Here is an 18,535-nt window from a genome sequence, read left to right as displayed (position 1 = left end):
AAAATGCATGGGGAAGCCTATAGTAGGGGCGGGCCAACTTGAAATTTGGGCGTAGGCCAGCATAAATTTGGAAGTATGCCAATTTAAATTTCGAGATGCGCCATGAGTCAACTTCAAATTTGGGGGTGGATCATAGAGATTTGGATAAATTTGGAGGTGGGCCAACTTGAATCTGGTAGTGGGCCAAGTTGAAATTTGGGGGTGGGCCAACATAAATTTTGGGGTGGGCCAATTAAAGTTTCGGGATGGGCCAGCTAAAAATTTAGGGTGGTACAACTTGAAATGTGAGGGTGGGCCAACCTAAATCTGGTAGTGGGCCAAGTTGAAATTTGGGGATGGGCCAACGTAAATTTTGGGATGGGCCAATTTAAGTTTTGGGATGGGCCAGCTAAAAATTTGGGGGTGGTACAACTTGAAATTTTGGGGGTGGGCCAACTTGGAATTTGAAGAAATTTGGAGGTGGGCCAATTTGAAGCTTGAGCGTGGGCCAACTCAAATTTGGTAGTGGGTCAAGTTGAAATTTGGGGGTGGGCAACTTAAATTTGGGGGTAGGCTTACGCACACTTTGACAACTCCAGTTCTGCGTACTTTTTTGCAATACGGAGCCCTGGCTCCCCACTCCCCCCATAGCATGAATGAATCTTACCTGAGTCGCAGCGGTTTAGGAAAGAAGTGCACTCAAGTGAAACTTTAGCTTAGGTAAATAAACGTGATTTTGTTAGTTATTATTCAGGCTTAGTTATTTCTATAATGACGACGTTCACCCGCCGTGGTTGCTCAGTGGCTATGATGTTGGGCTGCTGAGTACGAGGTCACGGGATCGAATCCCGGCCAAGGCGGCCGCATTTCGATGGGGGCGAAATGTGAAAACACCTGCGGTACTTAGATCTAGGTGGTTGAAATTTGAAATGGTTGAAATTTGAAATGAAAAAAGTGCATGTTGGCGCCGTTGCTACGCTCGAGCAGTGTAGGCGGCGCCACGGTCGAGGAGGGAGCGTGAAAGAGAGGAGAAACGAGGAGGAGTGAAAGCGGAGGAGGAGAGTGTCACTACTTTACAAAGTTTAAGGGGCTTTACCTCCGCATAGAGTTACCGTATATGCTAGCAAATGCTACCTTTGGTAGCATATACAGTAACTCTACCTCCGCATACCACCGCAGAAGAGAAAATTCCTAAGCGCACAGCCACAGGGCTAGACGAGGTTCCCGTTAGGCTGACTAATGAACTAGGACCAAAAAGTAAGGAAGCTCTGCTGAAAGCAGTGGAAGAACTTTAAAAGATGCACGAATACCAGACAGTTGGCGACAAAGTAGAATTAATTTAATTTTACAGGTAAGGGGAAGAAAGAATTCACTCGTATAGGCCGTTGACCATTACATCGATAATATACAGGCTAGCAATGCAGGCAATCAAATTAAAGCTGCAAGCATAGGCAGAGAATAATGGCATTTTGGGAGAACTTCAGAATGGCTTCTGAACAGGTAGGCGCTTTCGTGGTAACTTATTTGTTCTTACTCAGTGTATTGAAATATCAAAAGTAGACAGCAGACCGTTATATGTAGCTTTTTTAGACATTACAGGGGCGTATGACAACGTAGACCGTAACAATGTGTGGATATTGTGGTAGGGGAAGGCCTAGGCGACGATTGTCTACAGCTTTTGAGAGACATTTACCTAGAAAATACCGTTCGCGTTGAATGAGAAGGGATGAGGAGCGAGGAGAAAGTTCATATCAACAAGGGACTGAGGCAGGGGTGCTCTTTATCCCCGCTGCTGTTTATGATGTACATGGTGAGGATGGAAAGGGCGCTAGAAGGAAGTAATATCGGGTTTAATCTCTCATACAAACAGTACAGTTTACAGTTACTACAGTACAGGGTACAGTAGTAGAGCAGCAGCCTCCGGGTTTATTTTATGCGGACGACATTGTGTTACTAGCTAACAAGCAAAGTGATTTGCAACATCTGGCTAATATCTGTGGATAGGAAGGCAACAATTTAGGTTTGAAATTTAGTGTTAGAAAATCAGGTGTTATGGTATTCAATGAAAACAGTGAACAGACAGTGGCGATACAGGGCCAAGAAATACCTCGGGTAACAGAATATAAATACCTTGGTATATGGGTAAACGAAGATAATATATATATCGAACCACAGGAAAAAACAATAACAGTGAAGGGGAAGAGAAATGCAGCCATAATGAAGCACAGAGCGCTATGGGTATAATATACAATAGGTACGAGGTGCTTCGAGGTATGTGTAAAGGTGTAATGGTTCCAGGACTTACTTTCGGAAATGCGGTTGTTTGCTTTAAAACGGGGGTAAAATCAGGATTCGATGGGAACCAAAGGTCAGAGGGACGCCTCGTATTGGGCGCTCACGGGAAGACTACAAATGAAGCTGTGCAGGGTGATATAGGCTGGACTAGTTTTGAAGTGAGGGAAGCTTGCAGTAAAATTGATTATGAATAACGACTGAGGAATGTGGAAGAAAGTAAATGGGCTGGGAGAGTGTGGAGGTATTTGTACAGGAAAGAAATTGATTCATGGTACACGTTGAGGAAAAGAACCAGCAAGTTTACCAGCAAGTATGCGGCCTGTAGGGTGGGCAACAATGCAACAAAGAACGTCAAGCGATAAGTCAGAGAGGCCGAAATAATGTCATGGGTGGCGGCAATGGAAAAGAAACCTGTCATGAGTAACTACTTGAGAGTAACTGCTTGCTGCGGTAAAGCTAGGGAAACTATGGAGCATGTTTCATTAGAATATGAAGTCGTCTTCCCAGCGGTCGATTTAGGCACCACTTTCCTCCTTGAAGCCCTTGAGTTGGGCCCTTTATCTAAGTCACCGCGCGTTCAAGCCGTCATGAACGCAGCAGAGATTATGAAGGAGATAATTTCCTCCCTCACCGCGTCGCAGAAACGAAATATTCTAATGGAAAACGCACTTGGCGACCAACTTAAATGGCTTTGTGGGACGAGATGGGCTGAACGACACGACAGCGTCATCCAGTTTCAAGACTCACTTGGCTCCGAAAAGCTCTCGACGCCGTCGCCAACTAGAGAGAACTGCAAATTTAAGCGCGAACTGCAATTGAAAGTGTATCTAGACAAGCCGGCGTGATCGGAAGAAAGTGAGAGGAACATAGACGGTAAATTGGATTCAGAGGATGTTAATAAACAAGTCCATGGAGATTTACTAATACGACAAAACAGAAATCAGTAGTGTAAATCTGTATGATAAAAACAAAAGGCAGTGTCTTGATATTTGAGGCGAGCTGGCTGATTGAGGAGAAATCACACCGCGAGGCAAATACTGGTAACAGGATTAGGCATGTGCCTGCTGCAGCAAAAGTCCGAAGACGACTCTGCACATCGTAATGTAATGCAATGTGGAGAACTCACCCAGAAAGGACCGCGGGGAACGTCCTGCTCCCAGAAGCACTGGCATTCAAAGCGGATGGAAGCATTAACTGGTCAGCAGTCGAGATAAGCAAGAGACGTTTAGAGAATGGGTGGAGAAACCGCAGGGTGGCGATTGTTAGAGGCGGGTTCGTTACAGGCATAGGTACAATATAGAGACGGATGCTTTGATGTAGAGAGAAAACGTTAAGGGCCTTTTCTAAATACTTCAAAATACTACACTGCATGCAATGATGTAGTAGCTGATTAGCTCTAACAGGCCAGGTGTTTTTTTACACCGAAGCTGCTTATGCGGACCCTATGCCGTCGTTGTCGCACTTCGTTAGAACTATCATCATCAGATATGGCTCGAGCGTCGTCTTCTTCAATAGCTGGCTCGTTGGCGCCGCTCAAGGGGGTTTAAAAAAATAATACTGGTGTGGAGATGGTGCCCTGAAATTGAAGCCGGCCGCCGCCATCTTACTAAGGGAATCGATTAACGTTATGATGTGGCGGAATAGAGGAAGCGTTTTCTTTTCGCTTTCAGCGGTTTTGAAACGGCCAATTTTGCCATGCAGATGATTCTTGATGTGTCTGCCTGTGTCACTCGTTTTAGGATGAAAATTGAACGTCTTCACAACTTCTTATGGGAGATCGCGATGTGACGACTAAGCGAGTGGCAACATTCCAGCCCGAAACAACAAGCTTTTATTTTTCAGTCACTCCAGAATTTATTATAACAGAGCAAGAGCAGCTGCACTGCCACGATTCTCCGCCTAGTTCAGCACGATTTTAACGATGAAGTAAGGGAAAGCGCTGGCTTCACCTCTGCTGGTAGGATAGGAAAGGACAGGCTACACTTTATTGCTCTAATTTACAGTCATTCAGCGGTCAGACCGAGTACTTCCATCTTCTCCTTGTCGATGGTTGCTCCCGTCCTGCAGGGTTGGCGCCCCTATTCCAAGGCACCACTGAGCGTGGCTGCTCGTCGGGCATGGCGTACCAGCCCACGTCGGAGGCATCGGTTGCCGCTGGAGAGCACACTCTCCCACTGCTCCGCACTCGGACTTTCTATATTGTAGAATGTTTTGTTTTTGCTGCATTCCCACGTGATAGGATAAAGGGCGGGTTTTGTGCCACAACATGGGCATATGTCCGTGTATTGGTTTGGAAACATTTTGCTTAGTATGTGTAGATTTGGGAAGGTTCCTTTTGCAGCTTCCGCCAGCAAATTGCCTCTTGTTGATTAAGCATGTTATGGGGCGGGGAATATTTGACCCTCGTTCCTCTATGATAATTTAGTATTTCGGAGTACGTCGGGATCACCATCACGAAGTCCTCGGAGTCTTCATTCGCCAAAAGGCGCTCCAAATCTTTCTACGCGCTGGCCAACACGAAAGACCAATTAGACACATTTTCTGGATACCGGGACACACTGAAATTGAGGAGAAGGAGGAGGAGGAAAAAAACTTTATTCTTGTCCTGTAAAAGGCATTGCCACCTGCCTGGCTAGTCCCACGTTGGGACCGGGAGGTCAAGCCTCCTAGCCCTATCACGGGCGTACTGGACAGCCAGGACTTGAGGGATATGATCTGGAGATCTGATCATTCCTAAGAACCGATTCCGGGAAATGCCAGGGCCGAGCGACCCACACTCCCAGAGCATATGTTCAAGTGTGCATATCTCCTTTTTGCACGCTTCGCATATAATATTCATGTCAGCAATGTCATACCATTCCTTTATTTGTGCAGGTGAATAATAAGACTCTGTTTGTAATTGCCTAAGTGTAACTGCTTGTGCTCTGTTTAGTCTATAGTGAGGGGGTGGAAACTCCCTACTTCCCATGTAGTAATGTTTTGTAATTTCATTGTATGTAATGAGCGTATCTCTCTGTAAGTTCTCCAATCCAGCAGAATCAAAACCATATGTAAAAGCGGCCCGGTCTGTAAGGTCGCGGGCGATGCTGTTGGCCGATTCATTTGGATTGACAGGAATACCATCAAGTGAACCAAGGTGCGCCGGGAACCAATAAATGTAACGTGTAACATTTGTTTGCCTTTTGTTAATTATTTTCGCAGCCTGTGGGGCAAATTTTCCCCTATTGAAAGCTCTAATAGCTGTTTTCGAGTCGCTATAAATTTCTGTAAATCTATCGTCTGTTAGTGCCAATGCAATGGCAACTTGTTCAGCGACTTCTGGTTTGCTAGTGTAGACCGTGGCGCAGTTGGTGCAATTGCCCTGATGATCCACTACTGCCGCCGCGAACTTAGTTCGATCGTTGTAGGTAGCGGAATCAACAAAGCAGGCTCCTCTGCACCCTTTATCCATTTTCTTGATTAACGCCCTGGCTCGTGCAACTCTCCTGTTCATGTTATGTTTTGGTTGCATATTACTGGGTAGCGGTGCGACAATTATGTTGTCTGCGAATTCTTGATTAACTTTAGTGTACTGCGCTGGATTCGTAATAGGGTTGATCATGATCTTGTTCAGGATTGATCTTCCCGTGCTGGTTGTAGATAGTCTCACTATTTGTGAAGTTTCTTGAGCCTCCACGATCCCCATGGTCGAGTTGTGTAATCCTAACTTGAGCAACTTTGCAGTGCTGGTTCGCATTGGGAGCCCCAATGCGCTTTTAACAACTTTCTTCATCGCTGAGTCAAGTTTCTTGAGTTGAACCTGCGTCCAGTTGTACATGGCAGCGGCGTATGAAATATGACAGAGCACGAAAGAGTTGATTAACCTGATGAGGTTATACCTTCTTTCATGCCCTTGTGTCTTCCTGCCAGGCGTCTGATCATCCTGCACGCGTTATCCGTTTTAAGGACGATTTTCTTGACCTCTGTATGGTTTCCACCGTTTGCATCAATGAAAAAGCCTAGTACCCTGATCACGTTGACTCTGGGTATATTGGCACCATTTTCTGTATGTAGGTGTATATTGCGTTCCGGTAGAGGTTTCCAGCCCTTACGCCTGCCCCCTTTTTCACGTCTATAAAGTAGCAACTCCGATTTATGTCGGGAGCACCTGAGTCCAGTGGGTCTCAGGTATTCTTCCACCGTCTTGATCGCTTCAGTCAATGCGTCCTGTATCTGCCCTTCACTGCCACCAGCACACCACACAGTGAGATCATCAGCATAAATGGTATGGTCAATGCCCTTAATGTTGCTCAGTTTTTTGGACAGACCAATCATGCACAGGTTGAAAAAGACAGCAGAGATCACCGATCCTTAGGGGGTTCTTCGATCTCCGAGCTGAACCACTTCCGAGTATGTGTCTCCGACCTTTATCTTCGCCGTGCGTGCTTCGAGAAAGGATTTGATGTATTTAAACATCCTCAACCCGGGCCCAATGTCTTCTATTGTTTTGAGGATGTACTCATGCTTGATGCTGTCGAACGCTTTTTCCAAGTCTAATCCCAGTATGGCCTTAGTATTTCTAGAATATCCGTCGAGTATGTGGCGTTTAATTTGCTTCATGGCATCCTGCGTAGAAAGTGCGGACCTAAAACCCAGCATGTTGTGGGTGTATATATTATTGTCCTCTAAGTGGTCCTTTAGCCTGTAAAGGATTGCGTGTTCAGCGACCTTCACCACGCATGATGTAAGTGATATTGGCCTTAAGTTGTCCAAGCTTGGAGGTTTACCCGGTTTAGGTATTAGTATAACTTGTGAAGTTTTCCATTCTTCTGGCACTTCGCCTGAGATCCATGCTTCATTGATGAAGTCGGCAGCGATTCAATTGACGGCTCATCGAGATTGCTAAGTGATCTGTTTGTTACTCCATCAGGACCGGGGGCTGGCTTTCGATTTAGTTCACTTAACACCCTCCGGATTTCGGATGTGGTGAAGGGTTGGTCGAGTTCAGGTTGAGTGGCTCCCCTGTATTCGGATGGAAGTGGCTGGTCCTGCTCATTTCTAACTGGTAGGTATTTGTCATTTGGTTGTTTGGTTACTGTTTCGATGGGCTGATCCTTAAGGGCTATGTGTATAGCTCGGGCAAGGCTGTCTCTCTGGTAGGATTTAGTGCCTTTTTCATCCAGCAGGTGCTTGATCAATTTCCACGCCTTGCCGTTCCTTATTTTTCCATCGATTGACTCACAAAACTCGTCCCACTGTTGCTGGCAGAGGGTGTTACAGTATTCTTCGATTTGTTTAAGTTCTGCGATTTTTTTTCTCAGCCTACGATTTAGTCTTTGGGCCCGCCACCTTAGGGTTATGGCTTCCTTGGCTTCTATTAAGTGGGCAAGTTTCGAGTCCATTGCCTCTACATTAGTGTCTGTAACAATTCTTTTGGACGCTGTTTTAATGTCCCTTCTGATGCCCTCACACCAGTCTCTGAGATTGAGTTTGGTGGTTTCTTTTCCGCTTTGGGCTCTTAACTTATGAAAAAGGTCCCAATCTACGACCTCGAATTCTCGAGTTCGGCCTTTCTCTACTTCCAGTTTGACTTCTATTCCGTAATGATCGCTGCCAAAATTCATGTTTGTGTTAGTCCATGAAACATGATCTGTGTTCTTAATGACCGTAAGGTCAGGTGCGGTGTCTCTGCATGCAGAATTGCCAACCCTTGTAGGATGTGCCTTATCCGTGATTAAGACCAGGTCTAGCTCATCCGCGTGATTCCACATATTCCTGCCCTTGGCATTCGTCGTAACGTAGCCCCATAGCTCGTGGGCTGCATTGAAGTCTCCTAATATAATCAAAGGTCTACTTCCAGCTAGATTAGTAGCCTTTTCGAATAATCCCTTGAAGTATTGTTTCTGGTGTTTCGGATTGTTGTAGATGTTGAGTACGAATAAGCTATTGTTCCTTTGATTTTTCTGTGGAGTTGGTACTACAACCTCAACCATTAGGTACTCTAGGTTTTTGTCTACGATGCCTAAGTCATGTGAGATGTGTGTAAGCTGCTTATTTACAAGCACGTACAGGCCCCTACCGAAGGTTTGAAACTCTATGGCTCTGTATCCAGTGAGTGTGACACATCCATATCCTGTCTTTTGAAGTGCGATAATATCCGGTTTAGACTGAAGTGACCTAAGGTATTGCTGGATGACGTTACGTTTGTTATTGTACCCCCCGCAATTCCACTGCCTCATTCGAAATTCCTTCTTATTGTGAGCCATATTGCATATTCATCTCCCTCACCTGGGGAGTTAGTGCAGCTCTGAGGATTGACGACCCGCATTATTCCCTTACGTCCATTGACATAGTCATCATTTCCAGGGTTTTGATTCTTTCGCCAAAAGCCTTCAGTCCCTCCTTAGGGTCATTCAGTGCCGTTTGTATTTGGCCTACATTCATTGTCAACTGTGAGACACTGTCCATAAGCATCTGCATGTTGTCTTTGAAAGACGCCAGCGCTTGTTTGACTTCCTCCATCTGTGTTTCAGTGTTCTTGAGCTTACTTTCAACAGCCCTACGCTTGGCTGACATGGGTCCCTCACCAGCAGGCGTGGGGACTGGGGCTTCCTTGCGTGTATTAGTGCTATCTTTGTTTTCTGCTTGTTTAGCCTCGCTTAAGAGTTTCCTTATTGCCGTCATCTCTCTAATCATGTTCTGATTCATTTCCTTTAGTTCTGCATTCTCTTTCTTGAGTCTTTCTATTTCACGATCTCTGCTTTGCTCTGGGGGTGGGTCACAAAGCATGGCACTTACCGGATCGGTACGCGCGTCGTCGGCCCAGACAAGTCTTGTTTTATTGGTGTCCCGGTGAGGAGGCGTCTTGTCCGCTATGGCCGTTCCCTTGACTTTGTCGGCCCACGTGGATCCTTTGCTTCCTTCCCCGGGTTTCGATGCAGCCTGTTGACTCCGATCTCTTGATCCGGATGGCGCCCTGTATTGGGATCTGGATCTGGGTCGGGATCTGGACACGCTTCTTCCCCTGGAGCGCGAGTGACTGTGGGACCTGGACCTGCCGCGGGACCTTGATCTTGGCTGCGGGTCGTTATTGTCCTTGTTGACGTTGGTTGCTAGTGCTCTTTCGTTTCTCCGTTTTCTGACCACGTATGGAGTTGTATAGCGCTGCTTACACATTTTGTCAGCCGTTGGCTGTGAGCCACCACACAGTTCACACCTGGGTTGGCACTGATGTTTGTCAGACGGATTCACTGCACCACAGCCTCGGCATATTCTCTCTTGCGGAGACGGGCACACGTCAGCTCTGAGACCGAGCCGACCGCAAGCGTAGCATACGTCGACTTGTTTCCTGTATAGTGAGCACCTTACAAGGACCGGGCCGTATCTGACGAAATTCTGAACCTTGTGTCTATCAAAGGCGATGATCACCGTACCGGTATTCTTTATTCTTTTAACGGCGAGAGCCAAAGGGTTTCTTGAGTTTACTATGTTCTTCTCCAGCTCCGTCGGGCCATCTGCTAAGTCAATGTTCCTTATCACTACCAAGAGTCCCTCCAAACATGGAAGGACTCTGTCACTACATTGCACGTGTTGTGAGGTGCAGCCTCATATGCATTGATCTCGAAGCTGCATCCATCCAGGTTAATTGACCTTATTCTCACGTATTTCTCAGCATTCTCTCGTTGAGGCGTACTCGCGCGCCACAATTATGTTTTGGCTGAAGTTCGGGCATATGGTGTCTGATGCAATGTGGTCCGAGCTTAGACCAGCTGCTTCTACTATGGTTTTACCTATTTTGGTGGAGCCAATCTTGCTAATATTGAGGCCGCCGCGTGGTCGGAGTATGATTTTAAAGTGATCTTTCGGCAAGTATGGCATTCGGGACGCCCTGGCGACCCTGTTCTTGACTCGACAGCCGTTCTCGTATGTTCTAGGCGACGTAGCCATATGAGGCCTAGCTCCGGCTGAATTGCCGCTAACAGCGGATCTGGTCGAAATTCGCCTAGAAACTGCTGCCTGCCATCCGTACTCTTCGGTGCACTCGTCGGGAGGTAGTTCCTCCCCTTCCATCATGACTTGCATGTCTGACTCGCCTCCAATCGCCACACTCAGGCAGCACCTGGCCTAGCGCGGCGGCGATGGTGGCGGGTCAAAGTCTCTTAAGATGCGAATAGTCGACCCACCGTAGAAATCCTGGTGTCGCCGTGATCCTCTAGATGCTAAGCGTCGATTGATGTAATCGAACCAAGGATACACTCTGATTAACGGGTCAAAATCGATGTTGAAAGCGGGAGTCGATCTTTCTCCATGTTCTTCGATCCACTGAAATTGAAGGCAACCAGAGGGCCGATAGGACCGCTCGCGAGCATACTAACTTCTGCTGATAAGAATCTGCGGGAGTCGCCACTCCAGAATTTTTCATAAAACCTCCTTGGCGCCCCTCAACGCTACCGCGTGAACGCGCTCGTGCCACTGCTCCCGCGTTCGCCGTCTTCTACAGCTGGCTCCGTTGCCGCTCGTCGTTCCAGCGTAGAATTTGACTTCTCTTCTGTCGTCGTAATAGGGAGGCCGCGTTTACGGGGGTATGCGCCATTGCTTAAGGGGGTATGAGCAATGAATGTCTCACGTGACGGACAGATTTAATTTCGAAGCAATTTAATTTTGAATCTTGAACCACGCCACCGAGCAAACTAGAGACATCGAACGCAAGCAACATTGCGCCCAATGTACGGAGCTTTGGATTAGTGGTTCCGCGCATTCCATCCCAGCTACAACTATGGGAAGAGCACGAGTAGTTCGTATACTGAGTAAGAAGCTGCCTGCCGCGAGCGTCAGCGAGAGTTGGCTCGTGAACGGGCTCGTCGTCGTAGGGCCGACCCCGAGCTGCGCGCCAGAGATGCCGAGTTTCAACGGCAACGCTCCTAAAGGATGCTCATCACGCGAAGCACGCAGAAGAGAAAATGAGGTGAAAGAATGGGTAAACAAAAGATTTACAATAGAGACTTCTTGTGAAGTTTGACTTGCATGGTGTAACAGTCGGGGTAACACAGCTTCGCTGTTCGACCATCTTCACGAGCTTGAAGGGGCGGTGATTTTTTTCTATTTTTTTTTTGTCAATGGAATACCAATATAAATCATGATGATGATCATCATCATTATTATTACAGTCCTCGTAGGGGTTAGATTTTCTCAGCTTTTTTACGTGGTCATCGTATCTGGGCCAGAGAGACAGACTAAAGTGTGGTATAGGGTAGCGAAATAATAGGCGAACGCTATATGTTTTATCGAAAGGACACTAAAAAGAGACACTTAATAATATTACATTAGTAAAATGACTCAATTCAGGACACTAGTTGCGTTATAATGAAGGTCAAAGTTCTTTTTTTTTAATTTCGCGCTGAAACCTCATCGCCAGTACGTCAGTGTGACATCATTGATTTCAAAGCATATTTTCTATATTCGGGCCGTTGTGGTCCAGTCAATGTTCTCAGAACTTGTCAAGTTCAGTCTTTCGCTGAACTTAGTCTGCTAAGTAATTCAGCCTTTGGCTTTTTTAGAATACAATGTAGTCAATATTTACCAGTATATTTACCGATAACAATTTAACTAGGCCATAGCACACCCCGTCAAAATTCGTGGCATCGCTGTGACTGGTGCGGGAACGTGACTGTGGCGTCCCCGCGTACCCGTCTTTTGTTTCGAATCTTTTCTGGCTTGTCAAGCCTCCTCTCATGGTGACCGTGGATATTTTGGTATTGCAGAAGAGTAATTTATTAATACAGCTGACGTAACTTCTCAGTGTCCATTTAAAGGACTGACGCGCTTGAAGGCGAAGATTTGTTGCAGTAGTATATTTAGGTAGCGTTTGCTGTCTCCTTGTGCGATTCCGTAGAGAATACACAGAGCCGTTAACCAGCGCATCTGGAGCGGTAACATGTAATATAAGTGGTTGCATCCTGTGAAAGGTGGCCCGCCGTCCTCCTCTCCTCCATCCACCACAGGGGCGTGCTGGAGAAGAGGAGGGCCCTCGAGCGCTCCACCACACCATCTAATGGCGGCAAATCGCACCGGTGCTACCTGGATTGGACGACGATTGGATGAAACGCCCCGGTGCCATTTGCCCAACTCTCCATGAACCTTGTGAATCCCTGCAGACCTCTCGCGTGATAGCAGGAGGCGTTCGTCGATGAACGCGTCCGGCAACTCGGATAAGAGTAGAAATTGATCGTAAAGACATTGAAATACCGGTGTAGCGTTAGGTTGGTGGCGAATGCGAACTTGCCAAGTACGTATGGAGGAAGGTAAAAACTAGAAGGAAACGTCACGGGATTAAACTTAGCCGAACTTTGTGATCATGTTATAATAGGCATTTATAGTGTCTTCTGCCGCCGCGCTCACTGCACGCTCTTCCAAAAAGACAATGGGTGTGACAGCTACATGGCCCTGTTGCACTCGCACATTGCAACGAAAACGATTAAACAACCCCAAGTTGCACAGGCATATCGGCAGTAAATGTGCGCCGAGTGGTTGGCAAAGCAAGCCAACAAGTGTGCGTCAATTAAAACCGATAGCACTTTAACCAAGCACACTGCGCTAAGTTCGCCGACTTCTATAGAGAGGGAAAAAGCGAAGGCTGGCAGCGTAACTTTATTAATTCTCCCCCTTCAGTTCCTTTCTTTCCTCCATGCGAAGCACCACAGGAGGCAAATCGAAACTGTAAGACAGCGATCTCTGCCCAGGAGGTCGACGGCATGACCAAATAAGGAAAAGCCGCGTTATGGAAAAAAATAAATGTCCCCGAGCGCGATAGAGCTGCGCCCTGGGCCGGCCACCTCGCCTTTATATTATGCAGCGTCGCGAAAGCAAGGCTGAGGTAGCGAGGATCGTATAGAGTGCATAAAATTGCAACACTAGAGTAAGTTTGCGCCCTTTGGGGCTTGTCTTGTCCGCTAACAACAATCGTCATCTATCTTGCATGTCTTTCCTTAAGGCTGCGAGCGTTAAGGAGCGAGCCCGGTAGTTCCAGCTCACGAATGTCTAGCGCGTTATTATCAACAGCGTCACATATAGCATCATTATCTTGAGAGGCAAGTAGCGAGCGCGGATATTTCGAAAAAGGGAACACAACTAAGCCGGACAGATGACGATTATTATCCCTCCCTATAGGCCACCTACCGAGCCACCGTATATGAGAAGAAAGCACAACCCAATCCTGGGAATGACATCTATCCACATATGTACTGACTCGCAAGCAGCACTTCGCGCATGTAAAGCTCGACCCATTATAAACACACACACAAAACAGCACCAATTTCATCCCAGAACTCGATAACATACCTCGCAGCAAGACTCGAAAACATTACCCGCAGCGCAAAACTCGAAGGAGCGCTCAGATGCGTTCAATTGGAGATTATTGCTTTCGCATTCACAACTCACAAAAAGTGCTTAGGTGTCCTCGGATTTTTCCCCTTTCCTCCGAGGTAGAAGCCAAAAGCACGCCATGGACATTATGGCCATTTTCAGCATATAAAAGTGAGGCCTTGAAGATTTGTTTCTTTTGCCATGGGGGTTGCGATTTAAACGCCACAACCGGAAATTAACATTGAAAAATAATAACGTTGAATAGGAGGTGTGAAAAAATATGGCGTTCATGATGCATTTTAGGTTCCTGAAATCGCTTTCGGCCATGGAAAAAGGAAAAACCGAGGACAGGCCCTGACACAGACAGACAGAAAAGCTTTATTTGCAGCAAGTGAGTTTGGACTCCTCTGGGTCCCTGGGCCACCGCACGGTCCCACACTACGTCAAGACGTTCATGTCTCTTTTGTTCATGACGTCGGCAGCCCGATCCACCGCAGTAAGCTGCGATGTCGGGTACGTAGACGAGAGCAGGACCTCCCAGTCCTCCCAGCTTGAGATAGCGGGCTGTCCCTGCGGGGAAGGATCAGCAGGGCAGCCAAAAAGGATTTGGGAGAGCGTGACGTGAAGGTTGCCGCATAGGCAGCAAGTAGGAGGAGATGCCACAGTAGTGGGATAGCAGCTGAGGGGATGGGAGAGAGCGGGTCTGGAGGCATCTCCAGAGGATCTGTTGGGAGTAGGCCAGGGAGGGCTGGGGAGGAGAGTAAGTTACAATATGTGATAAACCAATAAAGAATCAATCAATCAATCAATCAAGTCCGACGGTCCAAACGGGATACTTGCGTGAGCTCCGCAAAGCTGTGCGCCCGCTCCCTCGAGAAACCCAGATCGAGGCTGTCCTGACCCCGGAAAATCAAACCTCGGGCCAATTTATCGGCAGCCTCGTTTTCGGGGTTTCCAGAGTGAGCAGGCACCCACCGGAGCTCTCCCATGCATGGTAAATTCTGGGTGGGGGTGTTCAACAAGTTCCAGGCAAGGGTGTGAACCCTGCCGCTGGCAAAGTTGGACAAAGCAGTCTTTGAATCGCTTAAGAAGTATTCAGCATCCGAAAGGGCAAGGGCTAAGGCGATGGCAGATGTAGAGCCCGAAGGAAGATGGGGAATTAGGGGTCGGGGTAGGGTTGGGTTGTACGCAACTCCTACAGCTTCATGCGTTGTACATGCGGCGTCTACCCAAATGGCTTTCTCGACTTGTCCGTAGTACTTTGGAGGGCATTTGCGCGAGCTATGCGGCGAGAGATGTGATACTAGGGATGGACGTCTCGAGGAAGGGGTTTCACTACAAGGGGTGTATGAATGTAGAGGAATGGCTATAAGGGTTGACTGATTAGCGGGTATATTGATGCGAAGGGAGGCGAGGATATGGCGGCCAGTGGCGCTCGCGGCAAGTCTTAAGTACTGAGTCTGAAGGTGCGCCTCAACTAGTTCAGGAAGCGTGTTTTGCACGCCTAGTGCAAGGAGTTTGGCTGTGCTAGTACTGCGGGGTAGGTTTAGGGCTGCCTTAGTTGCAAGGCCGGATCATGGCGTTCACGTGCTCGGTTTTCGTGCGGTTCAGCTTGACATATGGAGTGGCGTACAGAATGCAGGTAAGCGTAAAAGCATGTACAACTTTCATGTTGTCTGTTTCGTCTAAACCCTTGTGCAGGGAAGATACGTGGCGTAGAAGCTGCAACACTAATTGCGTGGAGGCCTTGAGTGTTTTAAGGGTATCGTCATTGCGTCCGGAATCCTGCAGGTATAGGCCAAGGATGCGCAGGGTGGGAGTGAGGGGGATAAGGGATCTTTGTAAAGTGATTTGGATGAGTGAGTTAGCGGTAGATTTTGGTCTAATTAGGAGGAGCGCGGACTTAGAGGGCGAAAACTCGAGTCCGATAGATGATACCTGAGCGGAGATGGTATCGGCTGCTAATTGTAGAGTTTCCTCAATTTCCCCGTGAGAGCCATGAGTGGTCCATGTGGTAATATCATCAGCGTACAGAGTATGTTTTAGGTGTGGGATGAGATTGAGCTTCTGGGCTAAGGGGATGAGAGCAATGCTAAATAGAAGGGGGGAAAGGACCACGCCTTGAGGGGTTCCAAACTCACCGAGTGTATAAGGGGGTGTGCTGAGCTGATCAATGTGCAAGGAGGCAGCGCGGCCAGAGAGGAAGGCGCGAACGTAGTTGTAGGTTTTAGGGCCCAATGCCTTGCTCAGTCACTGTGTGACCCAAATATGTAACCGATTTTCGGAAAAAACTGCATTTATCCAGGTTAAGCGTGATGTTGTATCCACTCAGGCGTTGCAAGACACGTTCTAGTGTCTCCTGGCAGTCGCCGATATCTGTCCCTGTGACGATAACGTCGTCAATATAACAGCCTACATGTGGTATGCCATGAAGTACCTCGTCCATCATTGCCTGAAAGATAGCGGGTGCACTTGCCACCCCGTAAGGAAGGCGCTGAAATTCCAACAACCCAAGACTAGTGTTTACTGTCAAAAATGGTCGTGACTCCGGAGTGAGTGGCAGCTGCTGGTACGCCGAAGAAAGGTCTAGTACACTGAACACCTTTCCTCCTGCTAAGGCAGTGTACAAGTCCTCCGGTCTGGGTAGGGGGTAATGATCTGTTTTGAGAGAAGGGTTTACTGTAGTCTTGTAATCCCCGCATAACCGGACACTGCCGTTTTCCTTCACAACTGTGACAAGTGGGGTAGCCCAGTCACTCCGCATTAAGGCGCGCTCACACTAGCGGGAGACTTCCCGCAGCGGCACAGCGTAAACGACGCCGCTGCGTCGCAGCTGCTCGGAATGACGATCACACTGCGCGCGTTTTCTCGCTGCGGTTCTTGGGATGTAGAGAGAGGAGGCGTTGAGGGAGGACCCTAACGAGGCAGGAACACACAGGACAGCGCGCCGAGCAACAACCGAGTGTCCCGCAGCACGCGCGCAGCCTCCTGCCTCCGCCGACGGGGTCACTGAACAGGGACCGACGTCACGGTTCACGGTCGGCCCCCATTGGCTGTTCTCGTCAGCGGCACGGCAAAAATAGGTACCCGACCCATCGCTCTGCGGGACGGCAGAGCAGCCTGTCTGCGGGAGAAAAACCGGTTTGTGCGGGAAGCGGCGTGCGGGAAACGTTCTGCGTTGCGCGCTTTCCCGCTAGTGTGAGCGCGCCTTTACAGGACGCAGCATGCCCGTTTCCACGTGTTCTCGCAGCTGCCGCTCAACTTTTTCCTGCAACGCAAACGGAACTGGTCTAGCGCGGCAAAATACAGGAACTGTACCCGGTTTCATAACAATCTTTGCTTCAAAGTTTTGTATTGTCCCCAGCTTTTTAGAAAACACGGAAGGGTACTTCTGTTTTAGCACCGCGACTCTGTCTTCAACTGCAATCTGGCCAATTTCTAGCCAGTCAAGCTTCAAACGTTCTAACCAATTTCGCCCCATTAGTACAGGCGACTTCCTTCCGTTGTTTTTTACAACAATGACTGGTAGAGTCATGCATTTATAGTTGTACTTAACCACCACGTCACACTGCCCTTTTAGCTGTATTTGCTCCCCAGTATACGTGCGAAGAGACATTTTGCAAGGTTCACATTTTACGTGTGGAAATTCGGACAGGTACACTTGCTCCGGGACAATTGTGACAGCTGCTCTCGTGTCAATTGGCATATTCACTGTATGCCCTTCAATTTCCACACTCACTTCATAAGATGATTGGTTGGCGTTAATGACATGGTACAGTTCCTGCTCCGAGTCCTCGTCAGAACACTCGAGCGCATGCATGTTTTTTGGCTTCGCTCTAGCAACTGAGCACATGCTTTTCAAATGACCTACAGCTGAACACTTGCGACAAATAAAATTCTTGTACCAACATTCTTCCGATGAGTGTCCCCTGCCGCATCTTGCGCATTTTTCGTTCTTGCGGGCTTCGACATGCTTAGGATTAGCTGGTCTCTTATGCTGGTGTGGTCGGCTTTTCACGACTAGCACGGGTGCCTGTCGTTCTCTTGACCGCAGTTGTTCAGTGTCTCGCGCCGCTAGTTCTCTATCCAGGGCGATTTTGCAAGCGCCATCAAATGTCAGCTCTCGTTCAGCAAACAGGGCACGCTGGGTCTCTTCGTTCCGTATGCCAGCAACCAGCCTATCTCGGAGGGCGTCTTGCAAAAAGTCACCGTAGTCACATTTTCTGACTAAATGTTTAAGTTCCACGATGAACCCCTCCACGCTTTCGCCCTCCTGTTGTACGCGCCGATTGAACTTGCATCGTTCTGCTATTACGGAACTCCTGGGGCTGTAGTGCTCCTTCAGGAGGCGTTTAACTTCTGCGTACGACTTTTCTCCCGGGGCTGCCGGCACAACAAGACTTCTCAGTACTTCGTAAGCCTCTGGTCCTATGACTGTCAAAAAGACGGGAAGGCGCTTTGCGTCGGCGATATCATTAGCCGTTAAGAAATGTTCAAAACGCTCTAAGTACGACTCGAAGTTTTGCGTTTTCGGGTCGAACTCGGACATCTTTCCCAGTGGCGGCATTTCGACAGCAGTACATATATCCGTTACTCATCAGTTTGGCATTTCCTTGCTTGGACGTGCTGCCAGCTCCAAGCCCCGTTGTCGTTCCTTGTGGCCGAGTACTTCCTCCGCAGGGGTGTTCGGTGGGCGGTGCCGTACTCCGGGAGCACGTGCAGCGCCTTGAAGCTGGACGAAAACTCCGCTCGCTTGCTTCCGTTCGTGCCTGTCCACCCGTGCAGGACCAAGGCCGTCGCTTACGTGGGTATGCAAGACCCTCGTCGCCAGTTGTTATAACGTCATCACGCAGCCAAACCGGGAATGGAATCAGTTTATTCAGTGCCGGCGTACATATATATATATCGCTATGTGACGTCA

General features: G+C 48.2%; 1 protein-coding gene across 1 annotated transcript in view; it reads right to left on the bottom strand.

The window, feature by feature from the left end:
- LOC135915728 (uncharacterized) overlaps window positions 1–18,212 on the bottom strand; it is a 28,015-nt gene extending 9,803 nt beyond the window's left edge. The window contains exon 1 of the mRNA XM_070529521.1: window positions 17,524–18,212. Coding sequence (XP_070385622.1) covers window positions 17,524–18,181 — 658 coding nt within the window. The 5' untranslated portion in view covers window positions 18,182–18,212. The remainder of the gene's footprint in view (window positions 1–17,523) is intronic.
- Window positions 18,213–18,535: the final 323 nt, after the last annotated feature.

Source organism: Dermacentor albipictus, unplaced genomic scaffold, assembly GCF_038994185.2.
Source record: "Dermacentor albipictus isolate Rhodes 1998 colony unplaced genomic scaffold, USDA_Dalb.pri_finalv2 scaffold_22, whole genome shotgun sequence".
NCBI lineage: Eukaryota > Metazoa > Arthropoda > Arachnida > Ixodida > Ixodidae > Dermacentor > Dermacentor albipictus.
The sequence above is the reverse complement of the archived record's forward strand: the minus strand, read 5'-3'. Positions and strand labels throughout refer to the sequence as shown.